This window comes from Bos grunniens, chromosome 2, assembly GCF_055505025.1.
Source record: "Bos grunniens cultivar Pamir isolate PY7600 chromosome 2, Bosgru_T2T1.0, whole genome shotgun sequence".
Taxonomy (NCBI): domain Eukaryota; kingdom Metazoa; phylum Chordata; class Mammalia; order Artiodactyla; family Bovidae; genus Bos; species Bos grunniens.
This window is the reverse complement of record NC_141166.1, coordinates 11893004-11913531: the sequence shown is the minus strand read 5'-3', so window position 1 is coordinate 11913531 and position 20528 is coordinate 11893004. Positions and strand designations below refer to the sequence as shown.

At 50.7% G+C, this 20528-nt stretch overlaps 1 protein-coding gene across 3 annotated transcripts; it reads right to left on the bottom strand.

The window, feature by feature from the left end:
- Positions 1 to 1540: 1540 nt before the first annotated feature.
- Positions 1541 to 19039, bottom strand: SESN2 (sestrin 2). Of its 3 annotated transcripts, XM_086331209.1 has the most exons (10): positions 18642 to 19039; positions 10822 to 10887; positions 8852 to 9049; positions 8214 to 8396; positions 7890 to 8102; positions 6918 to 7068; positions 6089 to 6207; positions 5258 to 5448; positions 3970 to 4114; positions 1541 to 3375 (listed from the first exon to the last, which is right to left on the bottom strand). In XM_086331209.1, exons 1-10 carry the CDS (start codon positions 18702 to 18704, stop codon positions 3289 to 3291), a joined length of 1416 nt encoding a protein of 471 aa, XP_086187335.1. In that variant the 5' UTR covers positions 18705 to 19039; the 3' UTR covers positions 1541 to 3288. The 3 variants fall into 3 exon arrangements, with proteins under 3 accessions (XP_086187335.1, XP_086187338.1, XP_086187326.1); XM_086331212.1 differs by lacking the exon at positions 7890 to 8102; XM_086331200.1 differs by lacking the exon at positions 1541 to 3375 and having other exon boundaries at positions 3664 to 4114.
- Between the last annotated feature and the right edge of the window lie 1489 nt (positions 19040 to 20528).

Below are 20528 nucleotides of genomic sequence, written 5' to 3'. Positions count from 1 at the left end.
ATCTGTAAAATGGGACCACTGCTCCTTTCTCACAGGGTTGCTGTGAAGATGGAGCGATTACATTAGGCAATAGTCACTCAATAATGCTACCTGGAAAAGAAAACGTTTTGTCCTGGTTTTTTGTGTAAACTTGAGACACTGTGAAACTAATCAACCCTCCTCCTCCCAGGGATAATAAATGACTAGGTCAGGACCAGAATCTACATTCTGTACTCCAAGTTTGACTTATTTTCTCTCCCACCCTCTCAAATGACTGTAGAAGGAAGAAAAAGTGTATAGGAACATTGCAAAAATGAAGCGGGGATATATACTACCACATGTAAAATAGATGGTTAGAGGGAAGCGGCTGTATGGCACAGGGAGCTCAGCTCAGAGCTCTGTGATGGCCTACGGGGTGGGATGGAAGGAGGGGATACTTGTATACATATAGCTCATTCACATTGTTGTACAGCAGAAACCAACACAACATTAATATAAAGGAATCATCCCTCAATTAAAAACAATTTAAAGGGGATCTCCCTTGTGGTCCAGTGGCTAAGACTCTGTGCTCTTAATGCAGGGGGCAGGGGGGTTCAGTCCCTGGTCAGGGAGCTAGATCCGACATGCCACAGCTGAGAGTTTTCATGCCACAACTAAAGACCCTGCATGCTGCAAATAAGACTTGGCACAGCCAAATAAATATTTTTAAAAATACATGAATTTTTAGAAAATGAAGGGAGGAAAGGGTTACAGGGAAGTCAATCAGGGGAGGCTTCCTGGAGGAGACCTGGTTTTCATTTTGTGACGGCAGCATTAAGAGGAAGTGGGAAACCAGCAGGAGCGGTCTTAACTCTTAGTCATAATGTGGTTTTTCTGATAAGTTTGCTGGAGTTCCTGATGCCCAGAGAAGCTAAGACGATTGACCGAGGTCACACAGCTACCACTAAATGGCACGGGCACAACTTGGAGTCACACTAACTCCTCATGCCTGTCTCCTCGGTTCTGGGGAGGGACCGAGGGGTGAGAAGCCAGGAAGAATGAAGTGAGGGGGCAGGAGAAACAGAGGGTCCCCCAAGAAATTCTCACATATCCTCCTTCTGCCTCAGGAGGCACTCGGTAGCGGGAAAACAGCAAGGTGAAATGCCATGGCCTCACAATCACGTTGACCCCAGTTGGGATCCTGGCTCAGTCACTGACCTGACTTGGCCTCAGTGATGCCACTTGATCCATGAGTCTCGATTCTCTTGAAAGATTTTGCTGCAGATTCAGACAAATGACCTCCAAGTACCCAGCCCAGGGCCCGGCTGAGTGAGAAAAATAACACAGCCATTATTATTCCACAGCACCAGGCCAGCCACAGAGGGGTGGCAGGGCTGGACACCCAAGGGACAAAAGTAGACTTTGAGTGCCAACCACTCCCAACCCTGCAGTCACCGGGCACGAGTGCTCAGCAGGGTATGGGCTGCTAGGTCAGGTCCCTGATGCAATCGCAGCTCCCTGCTTATGCTAAGAGGTGAACCATGACCCCCAGGAAATGGAAAAACAGCCCATTAACAAGAAGTACAAAACAAAACCTTGGTGAACTTTTATTTCTCATCATACAGAAATGGTAGCAAAGGCAAAGATTTCTGCACTTGACCCTGACGGTCATCACGTCCCCTCTAGAATCCAAACCCCAATGCTGGGGCCTCTTCCCTCCTGCCCTGCTTCACTGCAGGGAGGGCTTTGAGGCCGGAAAGGGGTGCCAGTCGCTCGCCCATGCCTGCACGGGTATGAAATGTGGCACAATGAACCAGGCTCCTCTCCTGCCCTGCCCCAGAGAGGAGGGTCAGAAGTAGCAGCATCTTGGCCCTTGCCTTTCTTCAGTCCCCTCCCAGGCGATCAGAGGGGAGGCACCTACAGCTGGAAGAAGGGCAAGGGGAGTCAGAATTCACAGTTTGTTTGCTACACAGAGTACCTGGGATCAGTCCTTGGCTGCTTCTGCCTCCAAGGGATCCACCTAAAAGCAACCGAGAAGGGACAGAAACTGGGATGGGGGTGCGAAGGTCCTTGGCAGGTAGCCCGGAGAGACTGACTGCAGGCGGTGTGTGTGTGTGTGTGTGTGTTGTGTGTGTGTAAAATCCCCAGAGGCCCTCGGGATCCTGCAACGCGTGCAGCTGGCTGCTGGCAGGCTGGGCTCAGAACCTGAATGAAGGCCCAGATACCACAAAATGTGGTCTTACCCCTCAGTCTGTAACTGTGGAAATGGGGCTAACCTGGCCATGACAGGGCCTACACAAGAAACTTGGGGTCTCCTGCCTGTCTCCCTGAGCCCCTGGAACCACCTGGAAAGGCTCACTTTTTTGGCAAATGTCTGTGGCAGAGCCAGGGGAGATGAGACAGCATGGGGTGCCAGCATCCGCCAGGTAGGTCAGCTCTGGGGAGACACTCCTGCTCTCCTCTCAGACACTGCCTGAGGCTCTGGGGGTGGGCAGCGAAGAACCTCACCCACAAAAAACCAAAACACAGAGAATTTATCATATAATACTCCCTCCTCTTCTGAAAGCAAAATGACCAACAGAGACTTCGAACTCTAGAGGTAATCTACTTGCTTGATGTGCTTGGTCTCTCTCCTGGGGCCTCACTCCACCAGCTGGTGGAGAAAAGGGTAAGAGGGCAAAGGGGGTCAAGGGAATTGAACCAGGACTCGTGTGACCAGGGAGCAAGGGGCCTGTAGGCTGCTGGACAGAACGGGCTTCTGGGGAGCCGGATGCACAGACCGGCTGTGACCCTGATTTTCACATTGATGGGTGAATGGCAGGTGGGAGGTAATGAAATCTTGTGGAGGAGGGAGCTGGAGGAGAGGTGAAGCCGCTTGGAGTGTCAGTCCCTGGAGGTGTTTGCCCCTCTCCCTGGGGGCCAGCCAGGGACTTCCCAGGCCAGGAAGGCCAAAGTACTCGTGCTGCCTGGGCCCCCGCCTGCTGGCACATAAGTCCACGCTCAGTCCATTTTCCTTCCTGTGCCCTTGGCCTCTGAGGGTAAGGGCGGTTAGAAGGGGCTGGCACCTGGGAATCCGCTATGGTCCTCTTCCAGCCCCCCACGCCCCAGAGGCAGAGCTGAGATACCAGAGTCAGTGCGCTGGTCCTGTCCGTTCCAGTGAGAAGGAGGGTGTGGCTTGGGAGGCTGCACGTCACACCCCAGGCCCACCCCCACAGTAGGGTAGGTGGGTATGGGACAGGAAGAGATTAGGGTCTGTCTCCAAACAGAGTCCTTGCAGCGAGAAGGATGCCCCCACGGTCAGCTGTTCCAGGCGCAGGTCTTGTACGTGAGTCAGGTCATGTAACGGGTGATGGCGCGAAGGGCATAGAGCAGGGCGGCTTGCATGCGGGCCTCCAGCAGCAGCAAGTTCACGTGGACCTGGGGGCACAGACGAGGGCTTGTTGGCAACTCATGTCACTCCTCACCATCCCCTTCCCTCCCAGAGTGCCATCATCCCTGACCACCCATTTCATCCTTCCCTTTCCTAAGGCTCTGAATAACTTGGTGCAAGGACTGTGGGAGAATTTCAAGCACATTTATCCTGATCATGACTAACCTCTTTATCCCTGAAAGTGAAAAACAACAGCTACCTCTGAGCATTTATTTGGGATCAGAGGTTTACCTTCATTTTCTCACTTCATCCTCCCAATGACCTTGAAATGCAGGCAGTTTTTTTTATTTTTATTGTCAAGATAACAAGCTCAGAGAGGCAAAATGACCTGCCCAAGATCACAGAGCTCCCAAGTGATAGTGTTATGATTTGAACCCAGGTCCTTCCGGCTGCCACTGAGGATACCCACTTTACAGGTGAGTAAATGGGCTTCCCAGGGGGCGCTCGTGGTAAAGAATCTGCCTGCCGATGCAGGAGACATGAAGAGACGCAGGATGGATCCCCAGGTCAGGACCTCGCTGGGTCCCGAGCCCTCGCCTCCTCCGCAGGCTTCCATCCTGTTCCTCCCCCATGAGCCGCACCTTCTCTGAGTGGCGGAAGTGCCTCCAGAAGTGGTTGTACATTCTTCGGGTGGTCTTCTCCGGATAGCAGGCCACTGTCTTGATATAGACCTTGAGGTTCCGCTCCAGGAGCTGGTTCACCTCCCCGTAGTCATAGTCATCATATCTGGATGGAAAGACCCAGAAAGAATCACTCACACGTCTGCTCCCACAGAGCTCCTCTCCCCCAGGCCCACCCTGCAGAAGGGGGACAGAGAGTGGCAAGAAAAGGCAGAAGGTAGGAAGCAGCTAGAAGCTTGGTTCCAGTCACCACTTTACAGCTAGGGCCATACGTGGAAGATGGGGCAGGAGATCAGTGTGAATATCTACCCTAGAGAAGGAAGAGGGAAAGGGAAAAAGGAGTTGGTAGTCATTTTACTGATGGGCAAACTGAGGCCTATGGAAGGCAGTCAGCTTGTTCAAAGTCAAAGAGCACCTTGGTGACAAGTCTAGAAGCTATTCTGTCCCTCCCAGCCCAGGGAGCCAGTGAGTCACCACAGATCAGTGTGGACGAGGAAGGCCGGTGTTAGACTAGAGGGCAGATGTGGTAAACAAAGGTTTAGGAGCGAGGGCCATGTTGCAGAGTGCAGCAGCCTGGACCTGGAAGCTGGGCAGCAAGGGAGACCACAGCGTGCCACATATACACCCTAAGATGCCCATCATCCTTGGCTTCTCCTGGATTGGACACTTGTCAGTGAGGTTGGCCAGTGGGATACGGGCCAATAAAGCACAGCTCAGCCCACGCAGTGAAATCTTGGGTTAGCCAAAAAATGCATTCAGGTTTTTCCATAAGTTGTTAACGGAAAAACCCAAATGAGCTCTTTGACCAAGCCAATACCTGACAATAGTAAGAGCAGGTGGGATCATGAATGATTTTTATTTTCTTCTTTTCATTATCTCTTTTTTTCTAAATTTACTAAAAATCGAATTTCACCATTGGGCATTTCTGTTGTTATTCTTTAATGAGAGAAGAACTGCTACTTGGAATGGAACTACAGACATAACTCTCTTTGTATGTATATGTGTGTGTATGTACGTAAGTATACGTGTGTGTGTAATCTCCCTAGTTATTCCTGGGGGTGGAATTAAAGACTTTCAAGAACTGAGGATGGCTATTATCTTTTATAATCAGCCAAGGAATACATTTGATTTGAAGAACAGTATAGGCAGGAAAAAAGGGAAAGAAAGACAAAAAGAAAAAGGAAACAATTGTGAGCTCAGATGGAGGGCTTGCAGTACACCATGCCTGGATGAGGGGACTTTCACTCACCTGATGCCAAAGACGCAGTGGATGTAATTCCAGATGGCCCTGCGGAGCACGGAGGTATCTACTCCACTGTGCATGGCAATGGTGTTATAGGTGAGGCTATAGGCTGCCTGGAACTTCTCATCCAGCAACTGTCCACCCTCAGGGTAGAGCCGCTGGATCAGTGAATAGCCATGGTCTTCCCAGGTATAATCCTGAGAAACATGGAAAGGGGTCGGTCAATGAGTAGAATCCTTGGGGCCCGAGGCTGGCCAGAGAGACGCCATCTTCTGCAGCACAGCTGGGATCTCCATAATGCCTCTCTCCACCCCAACAAATCTAACCCGCTGCTTGGTCTGGACCTGAGAAGCTGAGGAGGATGCAGCTTGGTGATGACTTCCTTCCTGTGGTCAGGATCCCCTGAGCTTAGGACCCAGATGGGTCTTTTCACCTTCAGGGTCTCCCACTTCTTCATGGAATCTTGAAGGAGAGAAGGTGCCCAAATCACTGATCACACAAACTACCCAATCCTGCTTGTTTGTAAAGCAATGCTGGGACTTCCCTGGCGTTTCAGTGGCTTAGAATCCACCTTCCAAAGCAGGGGACATGGGTTCGATCCCTGGTCTGGGAAGATCCCACATGCTGTGGGTCAACCAAGTCCCTGAACCACAATTACTGAGCCTGTGCTCTAGAGCCTGTGCTGGGCAATGAGAAGCCCTCACACCCCAACAGAGTAGCCCTGCTCACCACAACTAGAGAAAGCATGTACACAGCATTGAAGACCCAGAGCAGTCCAAAAAAAATTAATTAATTAATTTTAAAAAAGCAATGCTAAGACCAGTAGGGAGAACCTACCTGGGCACGGAAGGTGGGGGGTGCCTGAGTCCCCCGCCGGGTAAAGTCCTCATATCCAAAAGTGGGGTCTTCCACGAAGCACAGCATATCTGGGTTTGCAAAGGGTTCCAGGATGTCCACTGAGGATGTCAGAAAGAGGTCACAGTGAAGCCAAGGCACGGATCACAGAGGCCTCCACCCCCCATTAATCATCAATGGGGAGGGGGTGCTGGGGAACGTGGAATAGGGGGCCCAAGAATGCCCCTCGCCACAGTGAGTGGAACCAGGACTTTGGCAGGAGCCAGGCCTGGGGGAGGCGGTAAATCAGACCCGTGGTCCAGGGGCTAAGGCCCCCAGTAATAAGAACAGCAATCCTAACAACAGTGGCTACTTATGCAGCCGCTTACCCTGGGCCAGGCTCTGTGCTCAGCACTTTGCTTCTGTTGCCTCACTTCCCCTACACATGAATCCCTCACGGAGGAGGAGACTGGGACCTGAGACAGCAAGTGACTTATCAGTGGTCACACTGCCAGAGAAGCTAACAGGGACTTCTCTGGCGGCCCAGAGGTTGAGAATCTGCCTTTCATTGCAGGGAGCATGGGTTCCATGCCTGGTCAGGGAACTAAGATCCCTAAGATCCTGCATACTACATGGCCTGGCCAAAAAGAAAGAAGAAAGGCTAGCAGGCCAGGATTCAAACCCAGGCCTGACCCCAGAGCCCATGCTCAGAACTTCTTGGAAGGGGTAGCTGGGTGTGGCTACCGAGGTGCAGTAACACGAAGGCGCCAGCTTCCCAGCGAGAGGGTGCAAGGAGGGGCGGTCCCTGAGCTTGGACGCCTGTGACCTGTACCTGAGGGGGTCACCAGCAGGCTCTCTGACTTCTCCAGTTCAAAGCGGCTCTCCATCTCCTCCTGCGAGGCGCCCTCATCCTGCAGCAGGCTCTCCTGCAGCTGCCTCATGCGTTCCATCAGAGCTTCCACGTCGCGGGCGGCCTCAAAGCCCTGTAGGAATGACCCGGCGGTGAGCATTCGCCCCCTCTCCCTTGACCCCAGAAACCCCACACGTCCTTCTCACATGCAGGGCCTTTCTGAGCAATCATGAAGGCCCAGTGCCTTCTCTGTGCTGGACAGCTCACGTGGCCTGTGTTTCCGGAAGTAATGTTTAAGCAGCTATAGAACAGAAAGGTCTTCTCTGAGGGTCAGCTACCCTCACAGGAAAGGGCTTTTTAAAGTATCTGTATTTTTAAAATACACACAAACAAGGCCACTTTACCGAATGAGAGGCAACCTTCGTATTGTTACAGTGTGAAAAGCCAGCTACTTTGAGCCCAGGGGTTCCATGCTGAAGCCAGTCACATGGTTATTTCATCTCAGGCTCACAACCCTTTATGAAGGAGTCTTTATCCTCATCTTCCTCATGAGGAAACAGTTTCAGAGCCAAATGACTTGGGGCTTCCCAGGCGGTCCAGCGGTTAAGGATCTGCCTGCCAATGCAGGGTGCACGGGTTCGATCCCCGATCTGGGAAGATTCCACATGCTGCAGGGCAACTAAGCCTGTGCGCTACAACCACCGAGTTAGCACTCCAGTGCCTGCGAACTGTGACAGAGTAGCCCCCATGGCTGCAGCTAAAGAAAGCCCGGGTATAGCAAGGAAGACCCAGTGCAGCCAAAAATAGATAAATACACCTTAAAAAAAAAAGACTCTTCTAAGGTTTCTCAGGGTGTGATAAGGAAGCAGCTGCAGACAGGGAGGCACTGTCTTCTACCCAAGGACCAGAGGCCCCCAGCTTCCTCTCCCAGAAAGACTCAGGCCCCTGACTTACCCCGGAGTGGTTCAGCGAGTCCCTGCTGGGGGGTGTGCTCTGCTCACTGGGGGGTGAAGGGGCCTGTGGGGCGGGGCTGCCCTCAGGGTCCCCCTCAGGGAGGATGCCACAGCCGAACACGAAGGACGCCAGTGAGTGGCAGTGTGTGAGCAGGACCAGGGCCTGGATGAGCTCAGCCAGGGACCAGCTGTGCTCGCCCGTCTTGAGCAAGGCCTGGAGAGGAAAGGCAAGGCCAGACTCGCTCAGCTGCTTCGCCCTGGGCTGCCTGCCAAGCCCCATGCCAGCCCACACTCCCACGGGGACCCGCCTCCCTGCCCGCTGCACCTGGATGTGCTCCTTGGTGATGAGCCATGGCCGATGGGCCAGCAGCTTGTTGATCTCGCTGAGCTTGCGCAGTTTCTCAGGGGCGCGGTGGAGGCCAAGCAGCCACTCAGGGTCACCGCCAGTCTGCAGGAACTCGGCCATGTGGGAGCCCACCAGGTAGGAACACTGGTGGCGGGCAGCAGCCTGGAGGTGGTGGACAGAGCCCAGGTCACCCTATTCTTCCTGTGCCCTGCTCGGGGTGGGCACCCCATGGAGGGAAACGTCATAAGCCTCACTGTTGCCTGAGAGGCAGGAAACTTCGGTTCTAACCCCAGCTTTGCCACTGGCTGGGTGGTCCTGAGTGAGACAGTGTCTTTTTGAATGGATAAACGTCTATCTAAATCACTTTGCTGTACACGTGAAACTAAAACATCATTGTAAAGCAATGATCCTCTGACATAAAATAAAATTAAATTTAATAAAAATTAAATTTCCTACTTAAAAAAATCTAAAATTCAATGGAGGGTCAGATAAAGCTAGGGCTCTGCTCTAAGCCTCCTCTTCTCCTGTTTGTGGAATCAAGCCCCAAGCAAAGAGATCTGAGGGCTGAACCCCAAAATGAACCCACCCCTACGGAAGTCAGGCTCAGACCAGCTCACCATGATGGCGATGTAGTGGCGCCAGGAGTTGGCCAGGGGCCCATCCGTGTGCAACAGCAGGCAGTGCAGGCGCCAGAAGCTGGTGAAGTAGTCCGGGTGCAGGCCCATCACCACGGCCAGGTTGTCCACCCGGCCCGAGGACATCAGCGCCTCCAGCCCCAGGTGCTGCTCGAGGCTCTCAGCTCCCTCCTGCAGGACCTGCCAAGCAAAGGTGAGCAAAGGGTGACTCCCTCGTGCCCTACCCACCAGAGAAACCAACATATTCATTGCCTTCATTGTGATTTTAATAGCAAGAAACTGAAGACAACCACCATGTCCAACAAAAAGGAGATCAGCGGAGGAAAAGATATTTCATTAAGTGATTAATCAAATACTTATTGGACACTTTATACAATTGTAATCGATAATTATACAATGCTTGCTATGTGCCAAGTACTATTCAAACACATTATATATATTGATTCATTTAATTCTCAAAACTATGAAATTAGAGACTTATTTTCTCCAAGTTAGATAGACTCAGGCACAGAGATTAGAATACAGCTTCTCCTACTTTCATAGAGCTTCTTTTTTTTTTTTTGGCCATGCCACGTGGCTTGTGGGATCTAAATTCCTTAACCAGGGATTGAACCTGGGCCCTTGGTAGTAATGGTTCAAAGCAATGCAGTCATTGGAAGCAGATGCAAAACAGTTTACATTTCTTGAGTGCTTTCTCCTCGCCGGGTCTGAGTTTAGAGCTTTCCCTGTCTATATTATCGCATCAGTTCTTCCCAATTTCCTGTGAGGTGAATAGTATTATTTTCCCCCACTGACACATGAGAGAATCAAGGCCCAGAGAGGTTTCATTCTTGGCTCAAGGTTACAGATCTGATAAGTGAAGAACCAGGATTCAATTCCCAATTAAGTTCAAAGACTATTTCTTTCCTCTGTTACAGAAGAAGAGTAGTTACTTATCAATGAAAAAAAGAAGAAGAATATTTGAGTGTAACATTCTGGGCTACAGCAGGTGGTTGGGCGCTTTCATCCATTTACAAGGGGTGAAAGAAACTGGAGAGTTTAGACATTTGTTAACAGCTCATTAACTATTTGGCCTACACGTTTAGGAAGGCAAGGAGGACAAGGAAGTTTGTCTTTGTTCAGTGAAGGCCAAAGGAAAAGAAGGAAACGATTATTTTTTAATTTGTCTGTGTGTGTGTTTTGAAGTTCTCCCCACCACAAACCCCCCACTGGAATGGCAGTTTTGTGATGGCAAGGAGTTTTGTTTGTCTTGTTCTCATCTGTATCCCCAGCACCTAGAACAGTGCCTGACGGATTAATCATTCAACAGACACCTGTTAAATAAATGAATGCATGATCTGACTCAGTAGATGAAAGATGTCTCTGATGTATTATGTGAAATAACAAAACATAACAATCAAATGAAAAAAAGAAAACCAACTCCCCAAATGAACAACACTAACAAAATCATGTTACAAACTATGACCTTGGCTCCGAATGAAAAGAAGTCTGGGAAACAGTGGCAAATGGTTAACAGTGATTATCTCAGTGGGGTTGGGATTACAAGAAACTGAAGTTTTCTGAAACACTGGAAATTTTAAAATAATGAACATTCATTACATTTGAAGTTGGAAAAAAAACACTTTAATACATGTACATTCAAGGGTGAGAAGATAACTACATATAGTTCTGCCTTCTTAAGGAAAAACAAGTCTTGTTCTGGGAACCACAAGTTTGTTCATTACCTAGCTGTGTTATTAGCATTTTATCTCTCGGAGCTTGTTTCTTCCCAGTAAAATGGGGCTGAGATGCCTGCTTGGAGCAGAGCTGTTTTGTGGATTACATGAGTCAGCAACCTGAAGAGGTAGTTTCAAAGCTGCAATTTCAAGAGACCAGAAAACCCTATCCACCTACTCAGCGCCCCATGTCCTTTCCTCCAGGGACCAAACCATCCTAACCCCTTCCAAGCTTACCTCCTCTACTGGAATGAAGGCGCTGGGCCCTCGGGGGCCTCGTCGGACCCGGCTCTCCCTCTGCTCCTTGAGGGAAACACATCATGGTCAGTCAGAGGTAAAAGGGAGGACTAAGAAGATAGTTCTCTCTCCTTACCAGAGGCGCCACACTGAACTGTAATTTTATTTTTAAATATTTATTTATTTGGTTGTGCCAGGTCTCAGTTGAGGCACATAAGATTTTTGATCTTCGCTGTGACACGTGGGATCAGTTCCCTGATCAGGGATCGAACCTGGGCTCCCTACACTGGGAGTGTGGAGTCTTAGCCATTGGACCACCAAGGAAATCCCCACACCTTTCTGATGTGACTCACCTTTCTGGTGCACTGGGAGTCAGGTGGAGATATAGACCAGCTTGGTGGGTAGAGAAACGGTAAACAAGCAAGAGAGCTCACCCCACAGGCTGAGTTCTTCAGGAACTGGGAAGGGACCCAGGAGTCCCCCTGTGGGGTTGCAGGGGCTGGGGTAAAGGAAATTATATAGCCACTTTCCCAGGAGGCCGCCTTTTGGTACCCCTGGAGAACTTGTATGAGAACCTCCCTTGTTTATATCCTGAAACCAGGTTACCAAGCCTCCTAGATTCCTATGATGTAGCTTCATTGTCATTTCTTCATCCATCACCACCTAGTGGACACCACTGTCCCCTGTCTGGACCACCACCCACTGCCTCACCCATGGTCTACCTGCCTCCACAGCCCTGGCCCCTTCTCCATCCTCTCCCAAGAAAACAGAATGAATGAATAAATAAAGCATCCACCCGCAACCCCACCTCGGGGACCAGGAGATCTAGTGAGTACATGGCCCTGGTACATGCCTGGTTCATGCCCTAAGGAGGGCAAACTTTCAGTAGCCAGAGTAAACTTTCTCAAGTGCAAACCTCATCAACTGGCTTAAAATCCTGCCTCCACCTCCTACTGCCTTCCAGATAGTTAGCGGCTCAGATCCCTCTCAGTGGTCACATGTTTGTAGAATTAACTCCATTTTCCAGGGTCTGAGCACCTTCTTCTGACCTCATCTGTGACCCCACAATTCCCAGTGCTTTTGCTTCTGAAAGCATCGCCTTCTAATTGTCTGATTTAGGTCTCCATATTTCCAGATTACATTTTGTGAAGAGCAGGGCCAGGTAATTCACACTAGTCTGTGAATGAAGAAAACAGAGCTACGTGGAGGGCAACGCTGATGGCAGCAGCTGTATCTTGACGTGGGTGTAGGAGCCTCTATGGAAACCACCAATTTTATTTACTCATTTGTTTTGGTACCTGGGCAGCAGGGGTTGGGAGCGGGGGTTGTCAGCACTGGCTTTAGAAACAGTTTATCCAAGCCAGAGTCATATCCTCACTAAACAGAGATGATGTCCCCCTAACTCACCCCTCCTCATACAAATCTAGACTTAGTGTTAATCCCCAGGTGTCCAGAGACTAAGGATTATAAGTGAACCTTCCTTTTCACATAGCTAAAAGCCACCCCCTCACACACAGATTGGAAGGACTGGAGCTGAAGCTGAAGCTTTAATACTTTGGACACCTGATGTGAAGAACTGACTCATTTGAAAAGACCCTGATGCTGGGAAAGATTGAAGGTGGGAGGAGAAAGGGACAACAGAGGACGAGATGGTTGGATGACATCACCGACTCAATGGACATGAGTTTGAGCAAGCTGCGGGAGTTGGTGGTGGACAGGGAAGCTTGGTGTGCTTCCGGTGCATGGGGTTGCAAAGAGGTGGGGAGGTCTGAGGGGCTGAACTGAAAAGCCCCCTGAGGGAGGCAGAGCTCTGGGGCTCTGAAAGACCAAAAAGGAAAGAACAAGGGTACAAAAGTCCCTGGTGTGAGTACCAATTCTGTTGCCACTAACTTGCTGTGTGACTCCAAGAAAGTCACTTAGACTCTCTGAGCTTTAATCTTGGACAAAGAAGGCAGTTGGGCTGACTGCTCAGGTCCTTTGCACCCATACTTCTGGGATCTACCAGACCAGGCTGGTCCAAGTCTAGCTTAGAAACCAGCACAATCCCCAAGCACTCCTGTTTCAGCTTTCCTCCTCCCTCACCAAAGAGAAAAAGCCTAACAGCTCTGTCTGGGAGATAAGGATTGCTGACTCCACAAACTGGGCCTCCCCCTCAGGCGACCTAAGGACAGACAGAAAACCACAGCCAGGTGTGGTGGGGAAGGGCAGGAAGGAACTGGGGGGGTCGGTGGGGGGGACAGGGAGGGCCCACCAGGGTACTAGGTAGGGAGGGACAGAGAACAGTTTCGGGAAGCCCCTCCCTCTCTAAAGTCTGCCCCAGGAGCTCTCAAAGGAAGAAACCGAGGCCTGTGGATCTTTACGTGACAGGTCCGGATCTACCAACGTTATTGGCTCAGTGAAGATGATGATAATGATTTGGACAATAAAGCAGAGTACCCTAAAAGATAGGGGCTCTTGACACAAAGTGCCTGGGCTCAAAAGACAAGTCCACCCCCTATTATCTGCTAGCGATGTGAGCCTCAGTTTCCTCTCCAAATTATGGGGTAATAATAGTACCTACTTTCACTGGGTAGTCATGGGGATTTAATGAGGTTAATGCCTGTAGAGGCCTTACCTCAGTACCTCTATCACAGCAAGCACTTAGCAAGTCAGTGATCATTAACCTCATTGTTATTTCAAACAAGGGCTTCTCAACCCAAACTGTACAGGTAGAATCCCTTTGAGAAGCTTTTTAAAAAATACCAATGCCAAGGCCCAGCAATTCTAATTTAATTGGGCGGGGCCTGGCATAACTTGCCAGGGAGGGCCATTGTTTCACTCCATTCATTGATTGCTTTCTCAAGTATAAGGCACTGTGCTAAATGCTTTCCAGATAAAACCAGAATTAATCTGTTCATTTGAAAGAAAATTTTTAAAAATATTTATTTATTTATTTGGGTGCACTGGGTCTTAGCTGCAGCATGAGGAATCTTTAGTTGTGGCATGTGGGATCTAGTTCCCTAACCAGGGGATCAAACCAGGCCCCCCTGCATCAGGAGCATGGAGTCTTAGCCACTGGACCACCGGGGAAGTCCCTTGACAAATATTTCTTATGACTACATTGTAGGCAGCAAGAGTACCGGAGTGAAAAGACAAAATCTTAGTCTTCCCAGAATTTACAAAGGAGAAAGACAATTAAACAAATGATGAATAGGATTTCAAATCACAGATTCTATAGAGTAAAAGAGCAGTAAGAGAGTGTATAATGGGGTGGAGAAGTATGTGCAGTATTCCAGTCCCAGACAGGGGAAGCCACTGAGGAGACAACCTTTAAGCTGGTATCTAAATATCAAATATGTAAATGAGTTGATGGGCCTGTAAAGGGCCTATAGAGATATAGGGACCCAGCATTCCAGGCAAAGGTAGCGGAAAGTTCAGAGCCCTGAAGGCAGGACTGAGTAGATTCTAATCCAGAGTTCCAATACTCTGCATGCTTCCCCAACCCAGACACCCCAAACCTGAGAGGAAGTGGACAGAGCAGAGGCCCACCGCCAAGAAATGACACCTCCAAACCAGCCCTCCCCTATTTCCTGGGGTAGGAAGTCAATAATAATGGTAGGTAACAACACTGATTGCCATGGGCTAAGCCTTTATTTCATGTGAACTTGAGGAGTTCCCATTTTACAGATGGGGAATAAGGTTCAGAGAGGTCAGGTCACTCAGCCAGGAAAGAGGTAGCAGGGTTAGGATACAAATCAGATTTCCTCAACTGCAGAAATGATTCCCATTCTGTAAACTTCTCAAGGTCTCAGTGGCCCAGGGCTCTGGGGTTCACCAGGAGTGAGCCGCTCCTTCTCCCTGTCCACATGTCCAGGGGATCCACTGCCCCAGTAACAGCCCTAGTTATCCTGTGCTGTTTCATACCTTGAGAGCACACCCTGGTTCAAGTTCCCTGTTGTGAACCCAGTACTTAGCACAGCAAGTCCAATAGAACTTTCTGTAATGATGAATAAATATTGTTTATCTGCACTGTCCAATAAAGATGGTAGCCCCAAGCCACTTCCTTGGTGGCTTCTGTGGTAGCTCAGACGGTAAAGAATCTGCCTATAACCCAGGAGACCCGAGTTCAATCCCTGGGTTGGGAAAATCCCCTGGAAAAGGGAGCAACTACCCACTCCAGTATGTTTGCCTTAATGCTGTGGACAGAGGAGCCTGGTGGGTTACAGTCCATCAGGTCGCAAAGAGTTGGACACAACTGAGAGACTAACACTTTCACATACAGTGGCCGAGCATTTGAAATGTGACGAGTACAGCTAAAAAAACTTTTAAATTCAATAAAATCTAATTTATCTAAATTTAAATAGCCACATGTGGCTCAGGATCCATGTTCACACACCTGATAAAGGCAAGATCCCTTCCCTGACTATATGGATGAAGAAAGGGAGACCAGAGTGGGGCAGGTGACCCACCTAAGGCAACACAGCTAGGGCAGGGCAGAGGAAAAACCAATGAGTTTCAACTGAGAGGACCACCCAGGGCAGCAAGAACACTGAGGTCAGTTAGCTGGGTGGCCACTCAACTGAGAAGGCATCAGGATGGTTGTAAGGAAAGGATCAATCACTTCAGCGCTCCGTGCCTGGCTCCTGATTTACGCGTCGACTCACAATTCCTTTTCATATTAACTCTGACACTAGCACACTGGTTGCACTGAATCTTCATCAGTTTGGGAGTGGGAGTAGGGGTCTCTTCTACACACAAGGAAAGATTAAGGTTCCAAAGGTTAAGCCACAGCTGACAAGTGGCCAAGTCAAGATCTGAATTCAGCTCAGTCTGGCTTGCAAGGGTTCTGTCTGCCACCCGGATCAGCCTCAGTCTTTATTCCTGGTAGGCCTGCCATCTCCAGGACTGAGTTACAGACTCCTTCGAGGTTACTCTGCCAGCTGGGCATGGGTAGAGACTCCCCTCCCCATGGGCTGCTGAATTCAAGATACTTGCCTGGGTTTACACTTGAGAGGGAGTCAGAGTCCTCCTTTGGGAGAGGCATATGTGAGTGGTGCCATAAACTCATCTCCCCACCATGATCTGGCTGATTTCTCACAACCATCTGGAGGGAAACAGGTCTTCTTATCCCTTCTTCAATCCGAAAAGAAATCAGTCCTGAATATTCATTGGAAGGACTGATGCTGAAGCTGAAGCTCCAATTCTTTGGCCACCTGATGCAAAGAGCCAACTCATTGGAGAAGACCCTGATGCTGGGAAAGACTGAAGGCACAAGGAGAAGGGGATGACAGAGAATGAGATGATTGGATGGCATCACCGACTCCATGGACATGAGTTTGAGCAAGCTCTGGGAGTTGGCAATGGACTGGGAAGCCTGGCATGCTACAGTCCATGGGGTCGCAAAGAGTCAGACACGACTGAGCGACTGAACTGAACTGATCTCTTCTTCAGAGACAGCTCACTGAGGCTCTTTTGGAGACCTATTCCAGACAGGCAAGCTCAGATCTGACTTCAAAGCCCGTGCACAGTTCACAAGGGTCAGCTAAGCCAACAAGGGCAAATAGTTACGAGCACTTATTAGGTGCTAAGAACAGTGCTGGTGATGGGGCCTACAGTGTTTCCAGTCTAGCAAGGTACACAGACAAGAAATGCCTGATTACACAACTGCTACACTATAACTGGGATAACAGCTCTTGCAGTGAAGAAGGGGGACAGGAAGCAGGTATGCAAAGGTGGGGAAGGAAAGACTTTCCTTGAAGCAGTGATGTTTCAAGAGCTCAGGAGGGCTCTGAGAACACACTACCAGTACTAGAGTGAAGAGTCTGAAGGCCTTGACTTGGTGAAAGAGTGTATGTCACAGTATGAGAGTTGAGGGGACTGTACATTCCTTGTATGTACTTGTATGTACTTGTCTAGCTTCCCTTAGGGCTTGGGCACAGGGCTCTGTAAGTTCAGCACCCTACCGTCTTCTAAAAGATTCTGCTTAAAACAGACATCTTCCCAAGGTCCACTTTTCCTGAGAGAGAAGAATATGTAGAAAGGGGTCTGACATACCAATTCCCCCAGCCCCATCTGATGTTGACAGCTAGCAAGCTTCCATCTAAATGCCCCACCCTCAGAGTCTGCCCAGTCCACCTGGAGCTCGCTTTTCTCCCCATATCACTTCCCAGATGCTGTCCCAAAGAGAGATGAGCCAACATTCGCCTCAGGCACGAGGGGTGGGCTCAGACACCCCCTTGCAAGAGACACTCTGGGGAAAGGGAAATACATGCTGTGGCCACATTCTAACAATACCTAGCGTGTTTGACGCAGGACTTAGTTGCTATGCTCCAGGCACTGTGCACTGGCCTTTGCACGTCTTCTCAGTTAACTCTCCCAACAATCCCTCTGAGACAGGGCCAAACCCCGACGGAAGGAAGCTGCTGATCAGAGAAGGGATCCCTTGGCCAAGGTCACAGAGCAAGAAAGTAGGAGGGCTGGGGGACATGAACCCGTGGCACGCCTGCTCTAGTGCCCAGGTGCTCTCAATAAAGAAAATTATTTCCTTTTTTTTTTTTTTTTTTTCACAAAGAAGGAAACTGACTCAGAAAGTAAGATGACTTGGTCAAAGTCACCAGCTGAGAAGAGGCAGGAGCAGTTTTCCTTCCTCCACTTGGGCTGCTAAACCATGACAGGGGGGTGACAAGCTAACAGAAAACCGAGGACCCCCCAGAAACCAAGCTGCTCAGAAAAGTGCAGCCATTTATTCCCAGGATCACAGTTCAGGACTAGCACAGGTCTGACTCACAAACCCAGTAAGACACTTGCACCAGGCTCCAGGCCTGGAAACCAAAGAAACAAGCAAAACTCCCTGCTGAGCCAACCACACTGGGAAATCCTAAAGATACCACAGCAAAATAATGAGCTGCTTTGCAGGGTGAGCCAAGGAAGCCTCTCCACAGCCCCTCCTGGGCCTCAATTTCCTCATCCCCTAAATGAGAGGTAACTGTATAGCTCATATTTTGCTAGTTTAAGTCCTGAGGACTCAGAGAAAAGGCAGAACCGGAGCCTGCCATCCAGTAGGTGCGTAATAAACAAGATGTTCATGGTCCTTGGTGATGGTAATGGGGCAGGGGGATGTCAGATTGGATGCAGCCGTATTCCCAGCCTTACTGTAAAGGCAGTCTCTGCAAAACAAACTTCTGGGACGTCAGATCAGTTAGTAGGGCACAGCCAAATCGGCGCTTGGCTTCGGGAGCCGCGGCCAGGATTTTTCCCCTCTGCGAGCTTTCACCGCGGCATACCCGGCAGTCCGCCAAGGCCCCGGAGCTCCCGCGCCCCCAGTCCAAATCGGGGGTGCAGGTGGGGGGGAGGGACGGGGTCGACCTTCGTGGGCCAGCCCCAAGTACTCCCATCACCGAGCGGGGGCACTGGAGCCGGTACACATCCTACCTAGAAACGGTTCCTCCAGCCCCAGCCTAGAGGAAGGGATCTGCGGAAGGGGGCGGGGAGGAGGAGTGGTCCGGCCGCTGCGCCGGGATTTGCCTGGACTTGAACACTCCCTAGACGAGGGCCCAAACCCAAGATAACCTCGAGAAGGCTCCCCTCTCTTTGGCCGGGAGTCTGAGGGAGCCGCGGAGGGCTCTACAATCCCTACCCCACCCCCGCCCCCAGCTCCGGGGAGTGGGGAGGAGGCGGAGGCAGAGGGGGCCGAGGCTGCCAGTTGATGCAACCCCACTCCGGGTTACGCGCTCCATTCCCCCTCCTCCAGCCGAGGGGGCGGCTCAGACTCAGCTCGCAACAACCCGAACCTTGGACGCGGCTCTGGGTTCGAGGGAAGAGTGGCGTCGGCCGCTGCTTACCTCTCCGGCCCCGGGCAGGTAGCCCTTCAGCTCCGCGCGGCACTCGGAGTCCGCAACGATCATGGTGTGCGCCAGGACCCAGACGCGGCTCGGCGACCGCCCGTGCACCCGAGGGGCTTTCAGATAGACGCGCGCAGGAAGCCGGGACTGGGGGCCGCTAGGGGAGCTTCTAGAGCCCGCGGGGGTGTCTCTCTGGGTTCCAGAACGCTCCGAAAGCCCAGGATCCGGGAACGGCCGCCGCTGCGCTGGACTATCCGCTTGTCTGGCTTCTGGAGGGGTGAATGACCTCGGGATTGGCCGCGGCGCAGGGATTTTCACGGTCCGGAGCTCCTCGGAAGTCCGCAGTGGCCAGCGCTGCTAGCGAACCCAGCGCTCCTCAGCATCTCCGCCTCGGAACTGCCAGCGCTTGCCGGGCTCTGACACCAGCAGAACCTCTCTGCCCGCTGCGGTCCCTGGGGAAGGGCGGGGACACAAAAGCCCCCGCACCGCAGCCAATCAGATGCCTGTTTCCCGGGGAGGCGGGGGAACACCGCCCTCAGGAGCCTGGGGCTCAGCCAATCGGCACCGGAAAGCGCCCGGGGAATTCTGGGAGCTGTAGTCAGCCTCCGGCGAATGCTGCAAACTTTTGCAAGAGGCTTTAGTTAGAATGTTGGCAATACCAGATGAGAGTGACAGCCCCGCAGAGTCACTAAAGCTGCATGATGAAACGGGACTTCACCGGGCTGGGCCAGAGACACATGGGTGTGAAATCCCTCCCAAGTATGTTCTTCAGCTTTTCGGTTCCTGGAGGGACTGGTTCGGGTTAGGAGAGGTAGTGCTAATTACAGAGCTGACCGCCCGATCTTTGGAGATTGGAGCACACAGCCCTGTTCTTCTGGCCTCCGGGAAGGTTCCACCTTAGAATGTACCAGACACAGGGAACCCAGCTTATTTGTGGAGTCTCTGGAGAAGCCTTCATTCATTGGAATCTCCTTGGCAACTTCATGTCTAACCTCAAACTCTGTTGCTGCAGTTTCCCCTCTTCTGCTCCCTTGGGGCCTCCCACCTTGCCTTCTATCCCCCCCCCCCCCTTCTAAAAACTTTGTGATAAGGTATTCTACTGTTCCCCCCCCCCCTCCCTTCTCTCTCTGGCCACTCCTTCTCTGACTCTTCTTTCTCCTCCCACCTCCCGGAACATGGGTGTTCCCCTAGTTTCTGTTTTCATCTTTCCTCTCCCTAGGCACACTCTCCCTCCCCATCTCATCCATTTCCTGGCCTTCCACTCTCCATTTGGGAGAAGTCGCTTCTACCAGCACCTCAAAGCTGACTTTATCTTCTTCTATTTACTTCCCACAGCAGCAGCCTCTTGACAGTTTTTCTTCAGAGCTCCACTTTTTGTTTCAAAGTTAATGTTTACTAGGGATAGAGAATCCCAGCAGGAGCTCAAGTGGACTGGATGACCTCCAACAGCCCCTCTGGGGCTTCCCAAGTCTGACTTGGTCTCCAGACTCTTGGGAGAGGTAAATTAACCTCATTCTCAGCCAAGCTCAGACCCTTGGGCTGGGGCTCTGTTATCACACTTATTACAGTCTACCTTGTGTTGTACTTTTCTGTGGACATGAGTTTTGATTATAAGCTCCTTGAGGACAGGGCCTACATCTTGACATCTTTGTCTTCTGTCCTGTGCCACCTAACAAAATATCCTGCCAATAACATGCCCTTGTTGACTAAATCTTCCTTATTGAATTCCCCTCTAAGTCACCCTCCTCAAATATGTCAGGTTCAGCTTTTACTTTTAAAATATACTCTGTAATGTCAAATGTTTAGATCAACTTTACTAGTATTTCATCAGGCACAGAATGAAGGTCAAACCCCTACACTGCCATTCAATATCTGCCAAGATCTGCC

Bases quoted from the DNA above. Each gene is read 5' to 3' on its own strand.
- SESN2 (XM_086331200.1), bottom strand. From the start codon at position 18,704: ATGATCGTTGCGGACTCCGAGTGCCGCGCGGAGCTGAAGGGCTACCTG. The intron at 5,449-6,088 runs GTAGGTTCTCCC...CATGTTTCTCAG, and splicing joins CCCCCACCTTCCGTGCCCAG to GATTATACCTGGGAAGACCA. The intron at 4,115-5,257 runs GTGAGTGAAAGT...CTTTCCATCCAG, and splicing joins CACTGCGTCTTTGGCATCAG to ATATGATGACTATGACTACG.